This window comes from Diadema antillarum, unplaced genomic scaffold (genome assembly GCF_040938485.1).
Source record: "Diadema antillarum isolate AM-2024a unplaced genomic scaffold, OU_Dant_1.0 seq00000821_RagTag, whole genome shotgun sequence".
Lineage (NCBI taxonomy): Eukaryota > Metazoa > Echinodermata > Echinoidea > Diadematoida > Diadematidae > Diadema > Diadema antillarum.
Window position 1 is genome coordinate 665,381 of NW_027271698.1, and position 19,236 is coordinate 684,616.

Here is a 19,236-nt window from a genome sequence, read left to right on the forward strand (position 1 = left end):
ACAGGTGAAAAGACCGCTACAGACAAGAAGTTCGCCCTACATGGATAACGGCTTCTGGGCATTGTTGTTACCTAGTTGAAAATACATGTAACATAAACATTTTATTTGTAGCCATTATATGATTGGACTGTGTGAGATCGGAAAGAACTCGGATTGAGTTGAATATGCACGTGAAATTCGGAGTTTCTTTTTTTTTTTCAAAAGGAGCAAAATTAATGTTGTTTAGCAGTGTTTGATGAATGTTGCCCCAAGCCAACAACACGTCATGTAAATAGGGCAGTATAAAGGAAGAAAAAAGCATAAGTAGGAAAATAATTAGTAAGCGAAATCTACCTTCTAACTCCAGTAATCAGAGTGAATTATACTTGTGATGTGAACCAAAGAACTGAAACAATTAAGTGATAAACAGTTTGAGGGATGAAGATTATGGGTCCCACCAGCTATACACAATACAATGTATACATACAAGACTCACATAAATGGTCACCAAATGCAGTAGGCCTGTGCATTATTGATTATTACTATTACCACCCCCTCCGCACAAAGGGCCTACATTGCATTTCAGGTGATATGCTATCAGCAATCTGATGCACACTTTTTGTCTTATGAGATACAAACAATATTACTTGTATCACCCAGCTGTGCACGGGCAAAGTCATACTCTGGCTCGTTCCATTCCACTCGTTTCCTCCTGCGACGATATTGCTCCCATGAAATATCTGTACACTAAGCCAAACATAATGCTGCCAACAAACACAACACTTACCCGTATCCTAATCCTCACATCAAACTGAACCTAAACCCATATCACAGTCCTAACCTTAACCATGCGTCCTCGGAGAAAATAAGGCCTGAGCAATATATTGTCGTTGGAGCAAATGTCGTATCACTCTTAATAATCAATAACCATTATTTTGCTCAGCAATTCACTCGATGTCATGATTTTCAACCACAAATGTCTACGAAGCCAGAGTAGGAGACGGAGGGGTTATCTCAAGGAGCTTTGTATAGAAACCCTAAAACACACACACACACACACACACACACACATTGGTAAAGCATCGCACGATGTAAGTTCAGGTCCAGTTTCGGATTTATAAGAATTTGGACATTCTTTCCATGTTTTGAATTGAAAGCATTAGCAAACCTGACATATGCTCGGTTTGCGGTTCAGCATGTGTGAGTCCTGAAAATGACTGTTGGTATGAAAGGAGGAATGAGAAGATAGGAGAGGAAAAAGCGAGAAAGTGAGCGAGAGTATTTTTTCTAGAGTGTGTGTAGTCCTGAAAAGGACTGAACCAGAGAGGAGTATGGACCATACCAAGTGAAAATCTTAGTTACCCCAGCGAGAAACTAAGTTTATCGGGATAAACATGCTAAACTTTTACCATGTTTAGAGTCCCCCAAAACTCTGCAGAACCTCCGACGGATGTGCTGTGTTCACCAAGACGATGGGGACTCGAAACGGTCACGACACAAAACATCAAGCATGGCCGGCGGAACCGGGGTTGGGGGGGGGGGGGGGGAGGGGGCTAGCCCCCCCCCCCCCCCACACACACACACACTTTTTGTGCACCATACAAAGGAACACATGAGGTGTCATCACTTTGGGCCCCCAGGGTAAGTGTGAGCGCTGTAAGGTTATGTTTTTGCCCTAAAGCCCCCCCCCCCCCCCCTTTTTTTTTTTTTTTTTTTTTTGCTTGTTAGCTCATGAAACCCGGAAGTGCCTCCCTCCCACTTTTGAAAACGCTCCGCCGGCCCTGTAAAGCACAAAGTCTGGAGTGAGTCCTGAGGCTGTCTAGCTTGACTATGCAAATACCTACAAGAAAAATCTAATCCACCTTGGCAAAACTTGAAATCACCATTCACGTCATATGCTATACATGTATCTACAAATCACCGAGCTCACTTTCCCCAATTTCTGTACAATATATTGATGACAAGCAGGTCTATATGATATCGTGTATAGGCCCTATATACGATATGTGTCTAATGGAGATTACCACCATGTATTGTCAGTCATTCCTAAGATGAGAATGTAATACAATATAATTCGCTTTCTATACGTGGTTGTATCGTGGCATAACATTGTAAAAAGACCTTGTTCTAGAATACTTCCTGTGATACATGCATATCAAACGTATGATATTTTACTATCCAAGGTGCAGTTTGATTTATTTACAATGCATGTGGAGATTCATCAAGACAATGATGGGATATGTATCCCTCATATGGAGTGTATTTAGAACGTCGGTAGTTTTCATACGGCACGGGATTCCCCCGGGGATTCCCCGTGGGAATACTTATGAATTTTAGTCCACGATGATACACAATACCGCAGAGAATACCTGGTACATTGTACATGCCAATATGTAGGCTGTAGCCAATGCAATCGAACACACTGATCCTTCGAGTACATGTAGGCTACATGTTATACACTTCATGATCTCGAATGCACTGTGCTATAAACTGTATGCACAAGAAATGTATGGGTATACTGTCCAAGCACTTTCAGTGCTGCCTCCTTGTTTGGCCCGATGCCAGGTTACAATAACATACGCCACAGATCGATGAACAATTACGCTTTCATGGTCTCTGTGAGGAAAAAAATCACCATTCTGATAAACCGTTTCTGAATTATTGATTCTAACATTACTGTTAGGTAGAGAAAAAATAGAATGGTACACAGCATTTCGCCACTTCTATCATATTTTTACTCGTGTGAAGCATTCAACGATCATTTTAACCGCTATCTGTTCACATGCACCTCCGTTTTTTACGCATCATCAGAAACACTGGTTTGACCATGCAGCTCATTATTTTCGAACTGTAAACATTATGAGACAATGCCTTACACGTTGAGCAACAGCAACATGCAAATGTATGTCATTTTTTTTTCTGAGTACATATACGAGACTGTCACAAACTTCAGCACAAAGTAAGAAAAGTATAGTATACCAGTATACAGTCTGACAGTAGTAATGTACTAGCCAAGCTGAATGTTCATTAAATCATCATTGAAACTGGTGAAATTTTATCCTCTGATTTACAGCTTTGACATTAATTCATACATTGAAGTGTGAATTTTGGTCCCTCGAACAATAATAGGAAAGGGGATTACTGACCCTAATTCTAAATTCTTATCACGCCGGATCGATTTTATCACATCGCCAAAATCTGTAAATCTATCATGCAAATGTCAGGAACTTCCAGGTTACACTTGTACAAAGGTTTATTCAAACTGTCACTCTCATCTTTCTCCTTTTCAAAATCATTACTCTCCTGTCTATCACGTTCTACATGCATTCTGGTGATCACGATAATCTCGAGTCAAATTACACAGTGTACCTTCTCCCATACAATAATACATGTAGAGATTAGAGAGTCATCAGTGAGGTGCATGAATATCCCAATAAATGGTGCAATGAATGAATACTAGTCTACGGCGTAAAAAAAAAAAAAATGTATATAGAGTTTTTACCTAGAATATGTAGGCCTGCACGAATTAAATAATTTTTATACATGACATTGCAAAATGATAAATCAAATCGGACTTGAAACGATTTCAGAGACGCATAGTTTTCGCAAGTTTTACGTATCGCAATGAGATATTGTAATCTTCCCATCCACACCCGTTGCCGTCACGACAGCGGCCGAAAACATTCCCGATGGAGACACAGCCAACATGAGGTCTGTTAAGTCGTGAGTTTCCTTTTCGAATAGAGTGTCGACCTTCTCTCCTTGAAAGGTGAACCTCTGCAGCGTCTTTTGGCCGTTTTCGTCGGCCCACAGCACACAGACACGCCCGTGGACATCGCAACCTACCATCGCCTTCTTCCATTCGTCATCATGGATGGAAGCGAGGACGTTTCCGTTGAAGTCGAGAACGCTCGCAGTGGCGGGTTCGTGCGATATGACAATGCAAGTCGGCTTCTTGTAGGATACAGCTACCCCAGCCGGTGACAGATCACCTGTTTGAATTGTACGCTGCAGGCTACCGTCAGTTCGAAGGACGTAAACTCGTCGATGATCGCAGTCCGACGCGTAGATAGTATCCTCACCATCCGTAGCAAGACCGGATATGCTCCTCTCCTCCGGAAATGCTCCCGATATTTCCGTCAGGTTCTCTGTTAGGAGATGTAACTTGGCGTCAGTTGTCGCAAGAACGAATCGGTGGCCGGAGAGAGGGGAGAAACACCTGATGCTGTCGTACTGCAATGTGGGCAACCAGCGATTCCAAGCGAAGGTGCTACATCCAGGAACGTCCGTTGCGGTTAACTTGATGGATGCACACGAAGTGGAAGGTTTCACATATTTCGAAGTATAAGTGTCACACGAGACAGGACTGTAATATGTATGATTGAGATAATGTATTTTTGTACCGCTTTTAACATACACAAGCTCCGATTTGAGGCCGACGCATTCGTCCTGTACCACGACAGCAAGGCGTCCGTCTCGCGTGAATTGTAAGTCCTTTGGACCACTCTTACACGAAATACCTACAGTTCCTCTTTCTCTGCAGCTACATTCCTCAATGACCTTGCCAACGTTGGCCTCCAAAGGTTTTACGTGGAAATGCAATCGTTCCACCGACTGCTCGATATTCTTCAGCACCTGTTCGTCCGGTTCCTCCGCTATCGCCCTGTCCATAGCTTCAAGTAAACTCTTGTACATGGAGGCAATTCCTACAAGATCATGCTTGTTGTCCAGCACTTGCTGAGTCATCAATATGCTCTTCTCGACCAACGCCTTCATGTTCTCAGTTTTCCGTCGCAACTCAACGAGCTGCTTGTTCTTTTCTTCCAGGTATTCACGCCCTTCCCGTTCTAACCGATGGTGAAACTCTTCGACTCGTGTTTTGTACTCCTCAACGGCACATTGTATGCTATTTCTTGTTTTCTTACTGTGGTCGGTGATATGCGATTCTAGCTGGTCAAGCAAGCTGAGGAATTCTGCGAATTTATCGGACTTTGCGGCAACGTCTTCACGTCTCGTGTTCAGCTCTTCTCGAATTGTTGGAACAAAGTCTTTTAGGAACTGCAGCTTGTGTCCCTGCTCTCGGCTGTGGTCGATAAGTGTACAGTCATGGCATATAGGTTCAAGGCAAGTCACGCAGAATATCTTCAGCTTTTCATCAGTGTGCTTTGGACACATAACGGACTGGTCTTTACTCTGAAAGGTGACCTTTCCCTCCAGCAAATCTGAGATGCTGGCTACGGTATGATTCTGCGTTATCCGAAGGCCCGCATGGGCAGAAGAGCATCGCTGACAGAGAATCTGACAACATTCGCGACAGTAGGTAAATGGGTTGCCTTCTTCGACGTCCTCGGACGGGTGAGCGTAGCCACAGGCTTCACACTTGTTGGCCGAGTTCGCCAGCTTCCTTTCTCGCACCTCTTTCTCTATGAGAGCCTCGACAAGCCGTGTAGCTCTGAAATCAAGCCGTAATCCACGCACACCATTCTCCGGCATCTCAGTTTGATCTTTACACAGAGCGCACTCCAGTGACACTTTTCCCGAATCGTCCTTTTGGCTTCGTGCAAACTGCCTCTCCAAACACTTCTCACAGAAACTATGGAGACACGCCAGAATACGAGGAGTATCTAATCTTTCCAGGCAAATAGCACACTCCACCTCGTTGGAAACAACTGAATCTAAGTTCATGATGGACGCCATGACTGCTGCTTTTAATTCACAAGGTAACTGAGCGCTTTACCGAAATAAAATACAGATGTGATACCAGCGCTTGCCGCATGCATTTATGTTGATACAAACGTCAGCTAGATAAAAGAACCAAAGATACATGCTGCGTAAGATGATGGAAACGGAAGTGGAAGCGGTATTTTAATACATGGAGTCTGCCGCCCGCTCGCGTTGAGCGGTATAATCGAACAAGCGTCAGAAGCTTAGACTACTGGCTGTATCAACCTGGGAATTTCTTTAATCATATTCAGCACTCTTCCTTTCAAAACATTTCTACTTACAGGCCTAATGTGAATAAAAGTATACATTTTGGAATGAAAACTAATGAAAAAAAAAATCATTTTCATACTGTAATTTACTGAAATGCAAGGTCTTATTTCTTTGAAAAAAATGGTAAGAAATTTTGGTCAACTTCACTTCATTTCAAGTAAAAAAAAAACCCAAGTAGATTAACAAAATGTATACACAGACAGAGGATTTTTGCTTGTTTTTAACTATTATAAACTTCTAGAAATTAACTTTATTTAAGTGACCGGTCGTGAAGGAAACAAAAGAAACAATTGGAACTCTATAACATACACTGAAGGAAATAGGCTAAACAATCATTTTTTTTTCTATCTTCGATATATTCTGAAAATGAAATATTCAACTCTTTTGTAAATTACTTATATTATTTCACTTACTGATGCCGATAACAGAAACAAAAATTGTGCAAATTCTGAGATGACAAAGAATATTATCTCTGAGGTACACTCAAGTGACTAATATACGTGAAACTTATGCATGAAGTAGTCTACAGACAATGGAAGCAGTAAATAAAGTTATAAATAGCACTTATTACTACAAATCATAGGTGTAGGTAAACCTACTTTAGACTAAACTAGTCCCATGCTTATACTTTACCTTTTTTATACTATACTTTTCCACATTTATACCTGCCCCTTTTCACATTGCTTATTCCACACAACACTTTTAAAAAAAATGATTAGATCAATATTAGATGACCATACAGCATAATCATGTATTAAATTGCTGTCTGAGAATATAATTTGTTACAACCGTACCCCCTCCATTCCGTCTGAGCTTTTGTAGAAACATGTCAGTTAAGCGTCCATTTTAGTGGAATATTTTCGATGTTAGAGTACGAAGAAAAAATAATGTTCAGAGACAATGTGATTGCCTAGGATCGAAGAATCTGTCACCTCTTGATCCGCGTGTCCGTCTTCACGGTGTATTGAGTTTGGAGGTCGACCGAAGGGGGCGGGAGGGGGTGTCTCCCTCTCACACGAAGAAGCTTTTCATCCTCAGAATTAAAATCATACGATTTGGTGCACAATTTTGGTGAATATCTGCAGTCTTTCAATTATATGTGATGTGAGCGTGTGAGATGTGATGTGAGCGTGCGCCTCACAGGCAGCCCTCCAAGTCTGCTCCAGTAGTTGTGTCTCTTTACTTGGATATTTTTACTGATTACGTTCTACTGGACCCACTAGTGTATTTGTGGCATTGCATGGATTTGACTAGACCCTTTTTGACGAACATCTTGACGTGGTTTGCTAGCATTTCCAGAATCAAGTTTTGGCTCTACATGACATGGAGTGGTGCATAGTGGTGTACGAGGTGACATCTTGCCTGTAGGTAGAGACCATGTTGCTTTCATGTCCACCCAACCTTGAACTCTATTGACTTCCATGTCCTGTGCTCCGTGAATCTTCAGTGGGACAATGGAGTTTCTCATGCACCTCACTCTAGTCCTTATTGTCCTGTACTGTGGACACAATAGCGGTGGAATCTGCAGTGACCTAGATGGCTATCACGGTATTCTCAACCCCACACTACACAACTTTCTGCATTCAAGTCGCAAGATCTGTGGATCTCGTATTTTGTACTACGCCAACGCAGAATCAACGTTTCAACTTATCTTACAATGTGGTGACATTGAGCAAAACCCGGGTCCTGCCAACTCAGCTGAGAAACGCGACATCAAAAGGAATGCTTTGCTGGTCAGTACACAATGTGGACAGAGTATTTTTTTCCTGTACGTCTCTGCATGACCAGAATTACCTTTTGAAATGCCGCCTTTCTGTCAATGATGTCAGCTTCTGGACACATAATGGAATGAATGCACATATTCCATATGGACCACTACCCGAAAAGGCATGGAATGTTGTATGTGAACTGGGAATAAATGCAAATAAACGTACACATCGAGGTAAGCGAGCAGGTAAGAGGAAGCAAAGGAAGATAAGTGTCATTATTACCCCTGAACATGATAGAAAGTTACACTTTGGCAGACAGGGAGTCAATATGCATAATTTACGTCAACCTAAACCAGAAACGATACAGGCACCGGTGTCGCCATCACTGATTGTCTTCAATGCCAGGTCACTCAATAACAAGATCGATGACCTTGAAGCTACGTTGCGATCTCAGCACAAGGATGTTCCGTTAATAGCTGTTACTGAGACATGGTTTTCTATGGACAAATCTGCATCTGCATGTGAACTCCCTGGATACAACCTGTTTCATCGAGATCGCCCCGATCGTCCTGGTGGGGGAGTTTGTTTATATGTCCGCAATGATCTATCTGCAACAGAAGTTTTCATTGATTGTGTCCCTGTCTACCTCGAAGTACTATGGATGAAACTACAATCCTCCAGTCAGTTCCGGTTGCGCAATCACATCTACGTTGCTGTTGTGTACTCACCGCCGCGATCGGAACATAGAGAGGAGCTCTGTAACCACCTGATTGACACTGTTGATTCTATCAGAGCAATGTCAGACAGTGCTTCGTTACTCATTACCGGTGATTTCAACGATCTCGATGCGTCACCCTTGGAGCAACATACCGCACTGGTCCAGATTGTCACGAACCCAACAAGGGGAACTGCAATACTGGACAAGATCTTCACTGACATTGCCTGTGAGTACCACGAACCAGTTATATGTGCTCCTATTGCCAACAGTGACCACTCACTTATTTCTCTCAAGTCTATTCATGATCATGCCTGCCGCCAATCTGTTCAATTTACCTATCGACCTTACCGAGATTCCGCTGTCAGATCCTTCGGGCAGTGGGTAACTGAGATGGACTGGTCAGTTATCAATACCCTACCTGATGTCGACACCAAAGTTGACTTTTTCCGACAACTTCTTTCTGACCAGTATAGATCCCATTTCCACAGAGTGACTGTCAAACGTAGAGTAGCTGATAAAGCATGGATGACCAACACCATTCGTTCCCTCATTTCAGCTCGTAATTCTGCCTTCAAGTGTGGGGACATGTCACTCTACAAGAACTTGAGAAACGATGTCCAAAGGAAAATCAAAATAGCTAAACGGCTTTTCTACTGCAAAAAAGTCCAACAATTAAAAGAGACCGAACCAGGGAAATGGCATAAACAGATCAGAAGTCTTTCTGGCCTTAAAAAGCGACCTCAGTTTGAAATAGATCCTGATATCTCTCGTCTTATAACTGCCAATCGTTTGAACACTTACTTTGCCGACATCTGTAGACAGCTTCCCAGTTGCAACTTCTCGGAGCTACCGGCCTATCTCCCAGCTTGGCCTCCCCCAACCATAGAGCGACGAGATGTCTACAACCGACTTCGGCGTCTGAATGCATCCAAGGCTGGCCATCCATCTGACTTGCCCATACGCCTGCTGAAGGAATTTGCCTACGAATTATCAATTCCTTTGACAAATCTGTTCAACGAATGCCTTACTTCTGGATATTTTCCTGATACCTGGAAAACAGCATCCGTATGCCCGGTGCCTAAGACAACTCCAGTTGTTGAGTTCAGTCAACTTCGTCCTATCTCGATCACTCCGATAATAGCTCGCATCTTTGAGGGTTTCCTCGCGCAATGGGTTATGTCTGATATCGCGCATGTAATCGATCCTCGTCAGTTTGGAAACATGAAAGGCAGCTCAGTATGCCATTACCTGATAAGCATGCTTGATACAATCTACAAAGGCCTTGACAAACCAGGTCACTACGCCGATCTTTGTGCCATTGATTTTACAAAAGCTTTCGACTTAGTTGACCATACGACAGCTGTTAGAAAGATGATCGATCTTGAAGTGAACCCATCGATTATTCCTACAATCTGCAGCTTCCTGTCCAATCGCTCGCAGACGGTGCTCTACAAGGGAACTACGTCATCTTCGGAATCACTAACGTGCGGAGTCCCCCAAGGGACAAAACTTGGCCCGATTATCTTTCTGATCATGGTCAATGACCTCGCCCTGACAGCGGACAGTAGATGGAAGTATGTCGACGACCTGAGCATAGTCGAAATCTCTCACAAAGCCGGCCACAACAATTTGCAATCTCATATTGAATCTGTTTGTGAATGGAGCAATGCTAATTACATGAAACCCAAGCCTGAAAAATGCAAATTGATGCACTTCACCTTCTTGCGTAATCATGTCCCCCCTCCGGTCATTACTATTGGAAACAACCCGATTGAAGTCGTATCCTCCATGCGCATTCTTGGCGTTACCATCCGATCAGACCTGAGATGGGATAGTCAAGTACGGGAAATGATCTCGCGCGCCTCTCGGAGACTTTACATTTTGTGCTCACTCAGGAGAAACGGAGTTACCCATAATGATCTGTTGTTTGTGTACACCGTGTATATCCGCCCCCTTCTTGAATTTGCTGCCCCAGTGTGGTGCACCAACCTGACTCATGAGCAGTCACAAGCGTTGGAAAAGGTGCAGAGGAGAGCTCTCCGCCTCATCAGTTACCCCTTATATCTCCCCTATAATGATGCTCTCCGCGATATGAACATCGAGTCATTGTCTGAAAGAAGGAGTTCCCTTCTCACTAGTTTTGGAAAATCCCTCCTTCGCTCTACCCGTCACCGTGACATGCTTCCTCCTCAGCGTTCCCAACTCATAACTCGTAGCCTTAGGAACTCGTTAAATATCGACACCCCCCGAACCAGAACACAACGTTTCAGAAACTCAACTATCCCCTGCTTAGTGAGGCTACTCAATGGCTTGTAGACTTTTCTACTCATCAATGTGCAATATTCCTGACCTTTTGTAAAGTATTCTCTTTGTGTTTTTGATAGTAAATTTCATGCGTATTTTGTTCATGTCCAAAAGGTCAATGTCAATTTGAAGTGCATATCCCTGCCCATCAATGATCCTCTTGAGAGTTTTGAGGGCGTGGGGTCAAAGGTCAAGGGTCAAGGGTCAGGCTGGATGCTATAAGTTTGTTGTTTGGTGCTGATTTTTTTCTCTCTTTTATGTTTTGATGCATGGATTTGTGATAGGTTCGGTGTAAGTTGAAACTTTTTGGATTTTTAGATATTTTATGTTTTATTTAATAATTTGGATGTTCATTGATTTGGACTTGGTGGGTGGGGGATGGGAAGCACTCAATACCTTTGTGATAAATACACTGTTTTTGTTTTAATGTTTTGTCAATTGTGTTGAAATATTGTTTTATATTTGAGATGTGCTTTAGACTTGCTTTGAGAACCACATGTTGTGCCATAACGGCGCCTTGAGTTTGTTTACATTCATATGATTGTGTTTATGATGCGTATCGATAATTAAGCTCAATTATTTTATTGTTCAGAAATTTAATTACTCCCTGCTCAGTTCAGTTACTCAATGATTTTTACAATCATTTGTTTCTTTACATGTGCAATATTTTTCAGTATTCGTACTCCATTATTGATGATTTTAATACATGCATTTTTATTGAGGGTTAAGAGGTCAAAGGTTTTAATCAACGAAAAAGAAAATATTTATGCATGTACTGTTTGTTGATAATCTCCATGGGAATTTTAGGGTCTTGGTTCAAAATTCAGGGATTTGAGGCCGGGTTAAAATATCAATTTTTTATCTTTGTGTATAGTGTTTCCGTCATATCGTTTGTACAGTGTTTCCGTCATTTCGATTCATATCGATAGCCAATTTCACAAATATATCTACTTATTTTGTACAATGTTGTTTTTCTGTTTTAATTGTAAAATGAACAATTTCAGCTAATGAGCTGCATGTTCTTTTTTATTGTCAATAAACCTCCATTGAATTGAATTGAATTGAGTACATCTATATAAGCTAGACACAAATTCTATCAAAACTGCTTAAAAAGGAAAAAAATAAGAATATTTAAGTTTAAAAATCGAGAGGAGTGACCCCCGAAAAATTCCAAAGGTCATGTCCCTCCCCCCCCCCCCCCGATCGTCGCCTCTGATGTACAGCCAAAAGAGCCAGACAAGAGAGAGAGAAAGAGAGGGGGAGAGAAAAGGCCATCATGAACCTGCCTTTCATTGTAACTTTCAATAAATAACTCGAACTTTGAGGGACTACAGACTGGAAAATAAAGGGTTTTTTTTAATCTATTTGATGTTTAGGCAAAATTAGTCTTTCGAATGGCTTTATGAGGTCCTAAATACATATGTAATGCTATTTACCCCCTTAAAATGAGCAATGAAAGGGAGGCAGAATTCATTCCGCAGGGTCATATATTAAGCACCCGCGGTTATCCCACCTATTTGCTTCCTAAAATGGCCGCCGTTGGCCTCCATTACATACCACAACTGGGCTATATACCACTACTGGGCTCACACCTGTAAATAAAATGGAATGTCCTAGACCCCTTCACAAATTCGTACCAAAGATACCAAATTAAATGAAGGAAAAAATTAATTAAAAATCAATAATGCAGTTTGGCATAAAACTGAATAGCGCAGATATTGAGTATGAATTCCTCTATAAACTACATTTTGGTTTGAAGATGAAAGCTTTTCTCATGGAATTTGAACGGACTATGGTGCATGTACGGAAAATATGTGATTTTTTTAGTGAAAAGAACTCGTAGTCTGGCTTTGCGGACCCTTGGACAGAGTTTGAGCCGAAGAACCTGCCTTGGAAATTTGATGGATGACAGGGTATAGCTCACTTATCCAGGTTAGTGAAGATCAAACACCTCATTTCTCCCAGTTATTTTACAGAAATTTTTGAATTGTGAATTTTAACACACGTGTCAATGGGGAATTATTTACCCGTGTGAGCCCTACAGAGAATGCACGCAATGCACACAAGTCAAATAGAAATATTCATCCCATACAAGCTCTGCTGGTTTATGTTGATCTACTCAGTATTCTGTCAAACACCTCCCCCCTCCCTCCCCTCCCCTTCCCCTCCTCTCCCACCCCCCCCCCCCCCCTACCCCCAACTCACTTAGCTCACTTATCCAGGTTAGTAAAGATCAAACACCTCATTTCTCCCAGCTATTTTACAGAATTTTTTGAATTTTATATTTAAACACACGTCTCTATAGGGAATTATTTACCCGTGTGAGGCCTACTACATACTACGCCGCCCGCCTACATGTAAAATCGAGAGGGGGAGCCCTCTCAGCGCACTGCGTGCCCTTACGTTACTCTTTGCAAAATTATGAAGAACACTATAGATTATAGTGTATAGATATCCCATTTTCTTCTCACATCCGACTTTCGTATCGACATAACTATAATCATATGACACGCGCTGCATGCAGGAGGTATCGCTTATTTTTCGGCAGAGAGTAATTTTGTTAAAACATCAGTCATGGCGTCAATCATGAACCTAGATTCAGATGTTTCCGACGAGGTGGAGTGTGCTATTTGCCTCCAAAGGTTAGATACTCCTCGTATTCTTGCGTGTCTCCATAGTTTTTGTGAGAATTGTTTGGAGACGTGTGCACGAAGTCAAAAGGACGACTCGGGGAAAGTGTCACTGGAGTGCGCTCTGTGCAAAGATCATACTGAACTGCCGGAGAATGGTGTGCGTGGATTACGGCTTGATTTCAGAGCTACACGGCTCGTCGAGGATTTCATAGAGAAAGAGGTGCGAGAAAGGAAGCTGGCGAACTCGGCGAACAAGTGTGAAGCTTGTGGTTACGCTCACCCGTCTGAGGACATCGCCGAAGGAAACCCATATACCTACTGCCGCGAATGTTGTCAGATTCTCTGTCAGCGGTGCTCTTCTGCCCACGCGGGACTTCGGATGACGCAGAATCACGCCGTAGCCAGCATCTCAGATTTGCTGGAGGGAAAGGTCACCTTTCAGAGTAAAGACCATTCCGTTTTGTGCCCAAAGCACACTGATGAGAAGCTGAAGCTATTCTGCGTGACTTGCCTTGAACCTATATGCCATGACTGTACACTTATCGACCACAGCCGAGAGCAGGGACACAAGCTGCAGTTCCTGAAAGACTTCGTTCCAACAATTAGAGAGAAGCTGAGCTCGAGATGTAAAGACGTTGCCGCAAAGTCAGAGAAATTCGCAAAGTTTCTCAACTTGATTGACCTGCTAGAACCACATTTCACCGACCACTTTAAGAAAACAAGCAAGAGTATGCAATGTGCCGTTGAGGAGTACAAAACACGAGTTAAAGAGTTTCACAATCGGTTAGAACGGGAAGGGTATGACCATCTGGAACAAAAGAACAAGCAACTCAGTCAATTACGACAGAAAACTGAGAACATGAAGGCGTTGGTCGAGAAGAGCATATTGATGACAAAGCAAGTACTGGACAACAAACATGATCTCGTGGGAATTGCTTCCATGTACAAGAGCTTGCTTGAAGCTATGGACAGGGCGATAGCGGAGGAACCGGACGAACAGGTGCTGAAGAATATCGAGCAGTCAATGGTACGATTACATTTCCACGTAACACCCATGGAGGCTAAAGTTGGCAAGTTCATTGAGGAGTGTAGCTGCAGAGAAAGAGGAACTGTAAGTATTTCGTGTAAGAATGGTCCAAAGGACTTGCAATTCACGCGAGACGGACGCCTTGCTTCCGTGGTACAGGACGAATGCGTCGGCCTTACATCGGAGCTTGTTTATGTTAAAAGCGGCTCGCAAGCACATTATCTCGGTCCAGGATACTGTTATACCCCTGTTTCATGTGACACTTATACCTCGAAATTTGTAAAAACCTCCTCTTTGTGTACGTTCATGAAGGTAACCGCAGTGGGAATTCCAGGATGTGGCACCTTTGCTTGGAATCGCTTGCTGCCCACATTGCAGTACGACAGCATCATGTGTTTCTGCAATCTCGCCGACCACCGATTCGTTCTTGCTACCACTGACGCCAAGTTGCATCTCCTAGCAGAAAACCTGACGGAAATATCGGGAGCACTTCCGGAGGAGAGGAGCATATCCGGTCTGGCTACGGACGGTGAGGATACTATCTACGCATCGGACGGAGATCATCGACGAGTTTTCGTCCTTCGAGCTGACGGTAGCCTGCAGCGTACAATTCAAACAGGTGATCTGTCACCGACTGGGGTAGCTGTATCCTACAAGAAGCCGACTTGCATTGTCATATCGCACGAACCCGCCTCTGCGAGCATCCTCGACTTCAACGGAAACGTCCTCACGTCCATCCATGATGATGCATGGAAAAAGGCGGTGGTAGGCTGCGATGTCCACGGGCTTGCCTGCGTGCTCTGGGCCGACGAAACCGGCCAAAAGACGCTGCAGAGGTTCACCTTTCAAGGAGAGGAGTTCGACACGCTATTCGAAAAGGAAATCCACGACTTAAGTGACCTCGTGTTGGCTGTGTCTCCATCTGGAATGTTTTCGGCCGCTGTCTTGACGGCAACGGGTGTGGATGGGAAGGTTACAACAGTTTCTCATTGCGATACGTAAAACTTGCGAAAACTACAGTCTCTGAAATCGTTTCAAGTCCGATTTTATTTATCATTTTGCAAGGTTAAAAAGTAGTGATATAATTCATTCATATATTACTGGTTAAATCAATAACGTATTTATTCCATATAAACTAGAACTATCCATGACACCATATTATTGCAATGATTATGCACCTTGTTTATGGCTCTCAAATCAGTTACATGTATTATTGTAAAGACGAAAGTACCCACAGAGTGTAATTTGACTCGAGTTTATCTTGATCGTCAGAATGCGTGTAAAACATGATGGAGTAGAGTGGAAAAGAATAATTTGCAAATACCGAGATCAGAGTGACGGTATGATTAAAACCTTTGTAACCTAAGAAGTTTCACTGTCTTTAACAGATTTAGAGTACTATGTACTGGAATTATTCATTCAATGTATATCAAACTTCGTCGCAATAAAATGAGGATACCCTCAGTGTTACAAAATACTGTATTCTTTGACTAAAGGTACTGCAATTTAACAGGCCAATTTTTCTTTATTCTTCCCGCAATTATAATCCCCGATCTAGATAAAGAAAGAGACTTCATAAGTGTGTCTAAAAAGTAGAACAACACACACACACACACAAAATGATATAAAAACATGTTCCTGATAATAGGCAATTTGAAGTGTATATCTTTTTTTTCGGGGGGAAGGGGGAACTTGTGTAGGTATGCTCCATATAATTCCTTTTCTCTTTGATGAAAATAAGGAGAAAAGGGCCGATGCAAGCGCAGTATAGGATGAACATTGTACATGTCGTGTGGATTGAGTGTTGTCTTCCTACCGATTCAACATACTGAAATAATGTTCAACAGCAACAGGAACAGACTAATAATGGAACAGCTCTTTTAGATATCCGTGAAGGAAACCGTCTGAATGATTCATCCTGTGCATTGTCGCTTGCAAGTCCTTGGACTTGATTTTCGATGCAAGTGCCAAAACAAGCTTTTGGCGATGTGATAAAAATCTATTTGAAGGTACGTGATAAAGAATGTAGAATTAGGGTCACTAAATCCTCATAGTTACTGTTTTTTGAGGGACCAAAGTTCATGCTTCACCTCAGTCCTGTATGAATTCATGTCAAAGTAAAGCTTTAAATCATAATGAGGTTAAAATCTCACCAGCTTCGATGTCGTCTTAATGAAACTTCAGCTTAGTATATTTTTTATCATAAGGCTTATTGTGCGATATATTTCGTACTTAGTGCTCAAGTTTGTGTGTAACATTTTGAGTCGAATACATTCCTTCACCTGTATTCGAAACAAAAGACAATGTATTTACATGTTGTTATTCCTTAACGCCTAAGTCACTGACTGAAATGTTTCCAGTTCGGAAATCATGAGCTGCATGCGTGCACACCAATGTCATTGGTGCTGCGTAAAAACGAAGATGCATGAGAACAAATGGCGGTTACAATGATCGTTGAATGATCGTTGGAAATCTAATATTAGGGGTGAAACGCTGTATACTATCTCTAGAATTTTCTCTGTTAACAGTAACTTTTGAATTGATAACTCAGAAACTGTTTATCAGAATTGTGTTGTTGTTTTTTTCCTCACAGTTTTGATCGTGACAGCGTGATTGTTCATCGATCTTGGCGTATATTGTACAGTAGCCTTGCATCGCGCCAAACAAGAAAGCTGCACTTCGGCTGAGACGGTACTCATGCATTTCTTGTGCATACAGTCTATGAAAGCACAGTGCATTTGAGCGAGATCATGGACTGTATAAACAAACATAATTTTGGTTATACATATATTCATAGTATGATTGTTGCTAGTTGTATTGGTCCTATAATAAAAGGTGGGACCAAGATTTTATTCGGACCAAAACCAAAAATATGCCACCCCTTTAGAATCACTTTAGTACAGTGTATTGTTTCTCAGTGGCCATTGCGTGGATCGATTGATAGGTGTATTGTGTATAAGCTGGTAGGTATAGGGCTACATCATTCTCATCATACTGTATATTCGACTTCTCAAAGTGCTAAATGAACAGTATATTTCATTGTTGGTTACATTACGTATGATTATCATCCATGCATGCAGATTAAAAGGTTATCGAATGTATATGAAAAAGAAGCACATAATTAACTAAGATACGATAACAAGTATAATGATTGTAGTATCTACAGTAATATGAATGATGATGACATTGTTTTGGATGATGACTAGTTAACCGTGCTTTTTTTCACTTTCTGATCATACTATATAGGCGTGGTAAAGATGATTCAGTTAAGCCTTATAACGCTATACATGCACGGGTGCGTATCAGTGAGGTAATCGGGAAGAAAGGTAAACAAGGATAGATGTATAATACTACAGTAATAATAAGAACAATTAGTATGACCGTTAGCAATAAAATAATGGTGATGAAGAGGTCTTCGGTGATAAGTAGATAATTGTGTTTTTATGGACTACACAGTATCATACTACTAAACCTTGGCGCGTCATTGACGCTCCCAAGGGGCTCCCGTGTGTGTAGCTAAAAGTACACAATACATAAGCATGATGAGGGAGCACGAAAGCCATATTATAGGACCGAATTTAGATGATTCCTGAATAATTTGATTTTTCCTCATCTATATAGAATACCATACATCATTCCGATTCATCTGTCACCGTCACATTTGCAGGATGACGATACATGACTTGAATCGGTCATGTGTTCATTTTATATTCTATTCTAGTCTTCCTACCTGTGCATGGCCTATCTCGCTGGTATAAAAGCTCGGGTTTGCCTGGCATGAAACTCTCATGGTTTCAATGTGTGTGTGTGTGTGTGTGTGTGTGCGTGCGTGCGTGTCTGTGTGCGTATGTGAGAGATTGTTTACCGACGACGTTCGTTTAGCGAAAATTAATGAGGATAAGTTTCTTCAATAGATTTATACATGTATTGCGTTGCGGAATATAACGTTCTATTCATTCCTCGATTCTGGGGGGGGGCAATAATCTGATTCCAATGTATTGTCACGTTCGGCGGGGGGGGGGGGGGGAATGGCGCACTTGGTGAAGTTTTATGCCAGCGTTTTTGAGCAGGTACGACTTACCTGGCAAAACTGTTAAACTGTAGGCCTGCATTCAAAGATATTAAACATGAATAACATTTTATGAAATTGCAAATAGAGTTTCGCCCCATTCATTTTATTCCCGACCTCACGGAATAGATTTGTGCAACATAAAACGGGAAGAATGCAACTCTCCTTTCTATTTCAAAAACTTACCGAAACCACCGAACATTCCTGATATTTGTAACTTCACTGAATGGACTCGGCAAGAAAAAGCAGACTATGTCATATAGGCTCAACACAATGCGCAGATTTAAAGATGTAGCTGTTTTCCTAGGTGAGCGTTGAATCGATGTTTAGCCAGCATAAATGTACCAATGTAAAGTGAATTTAACGCTTTTTCGTGCCATTTGAATTATCTGCTTTAAAAACATCAAACAGCAACGATAATCTATTAATATTGATAAAAGGTAAAAGTCCACGCCACTCATGCACTTGCCCGCCCCGAACACTTTGGCCAAAGTCATTGTCGGCATCGCGCTTGGCCTTATGCAGCGCTGCCACAACGGATGGTTTGCTGTTCATTCACATTCACCATTGTTAGGCGAGCTTTTCAAACTAAAAAAATGCGATGCCCCTTGCCTTCTAAAAACTTATTTGGATGTACCCTTCCGGTGTTAGTTTCTAAACTTTGCACTGGTATAGCAGTGTTTTGTGCCACCTTTTCTTTCGAAAAATATCACAATCAGCCTAATTCGAAGAAGTTTAAGCTCTTCTTCAGGGGCAATAAATTATCTTATTGTTTTAGCTATGACACATCGTCTGCTGCTCTT

General features: G+C 41.9%; 3 protein-coding genes across 3 annotated transcripts; 2 read left to right on the plus strand and 1 right to left on the minus strand.

Annotated features, from left to right (window-relative positions):
* Window positions 1–3,591: 3,591 nt before the first annotated feature.
* LOC139739916 (uncharacterized) lies at window positions 3,592–5,676 on the minus strand. Its single transcript, XM_071650517.1, has one exon. The coding sequence runs from the start codon at window positions 5,674–5,676 to the stop codon at window positions 3,592–3,594; it is 2,085 nt and encodes a 694-aa protein (XP_071506618.1).
* Window positions 5,677–8,010: 2,334 nt separating this feature from the next.
* LOC139739917 (uncharacterized) lies at window positions 8,011–10,926 on the plus strand. Its single transcript, XM_071650518.1, has 2 exons — window positions 8,011–10,239; window positions 10,819–10,926. The coding sequence occupies exons 1-2, from the start codon at window positions 8,011–8,013 to the stop codon at window positions 10,924–10,926; spliced, it is 2,337 nt and encodes a 778-aa protein (XP_071506619.1).
* Window positions 10,927–13,278: 2,352 nt separating this feature from the next.
* LOC139739918 (uncharacterized) lies at window positions 13,279–15,366 on the plus strand. Its single transcript, XM_071650519.1, has one exon. It carries the CDS (start codon window positions 13,279–13,281, stop codon window positions 15,364–15,366), a length of 2,088 nt encoding a protein of 695 aa, XP_071506620.1.
* The last annotated feature ends 3,870 nt before the right edge of the window (window positions 15,367–19,236 follow it).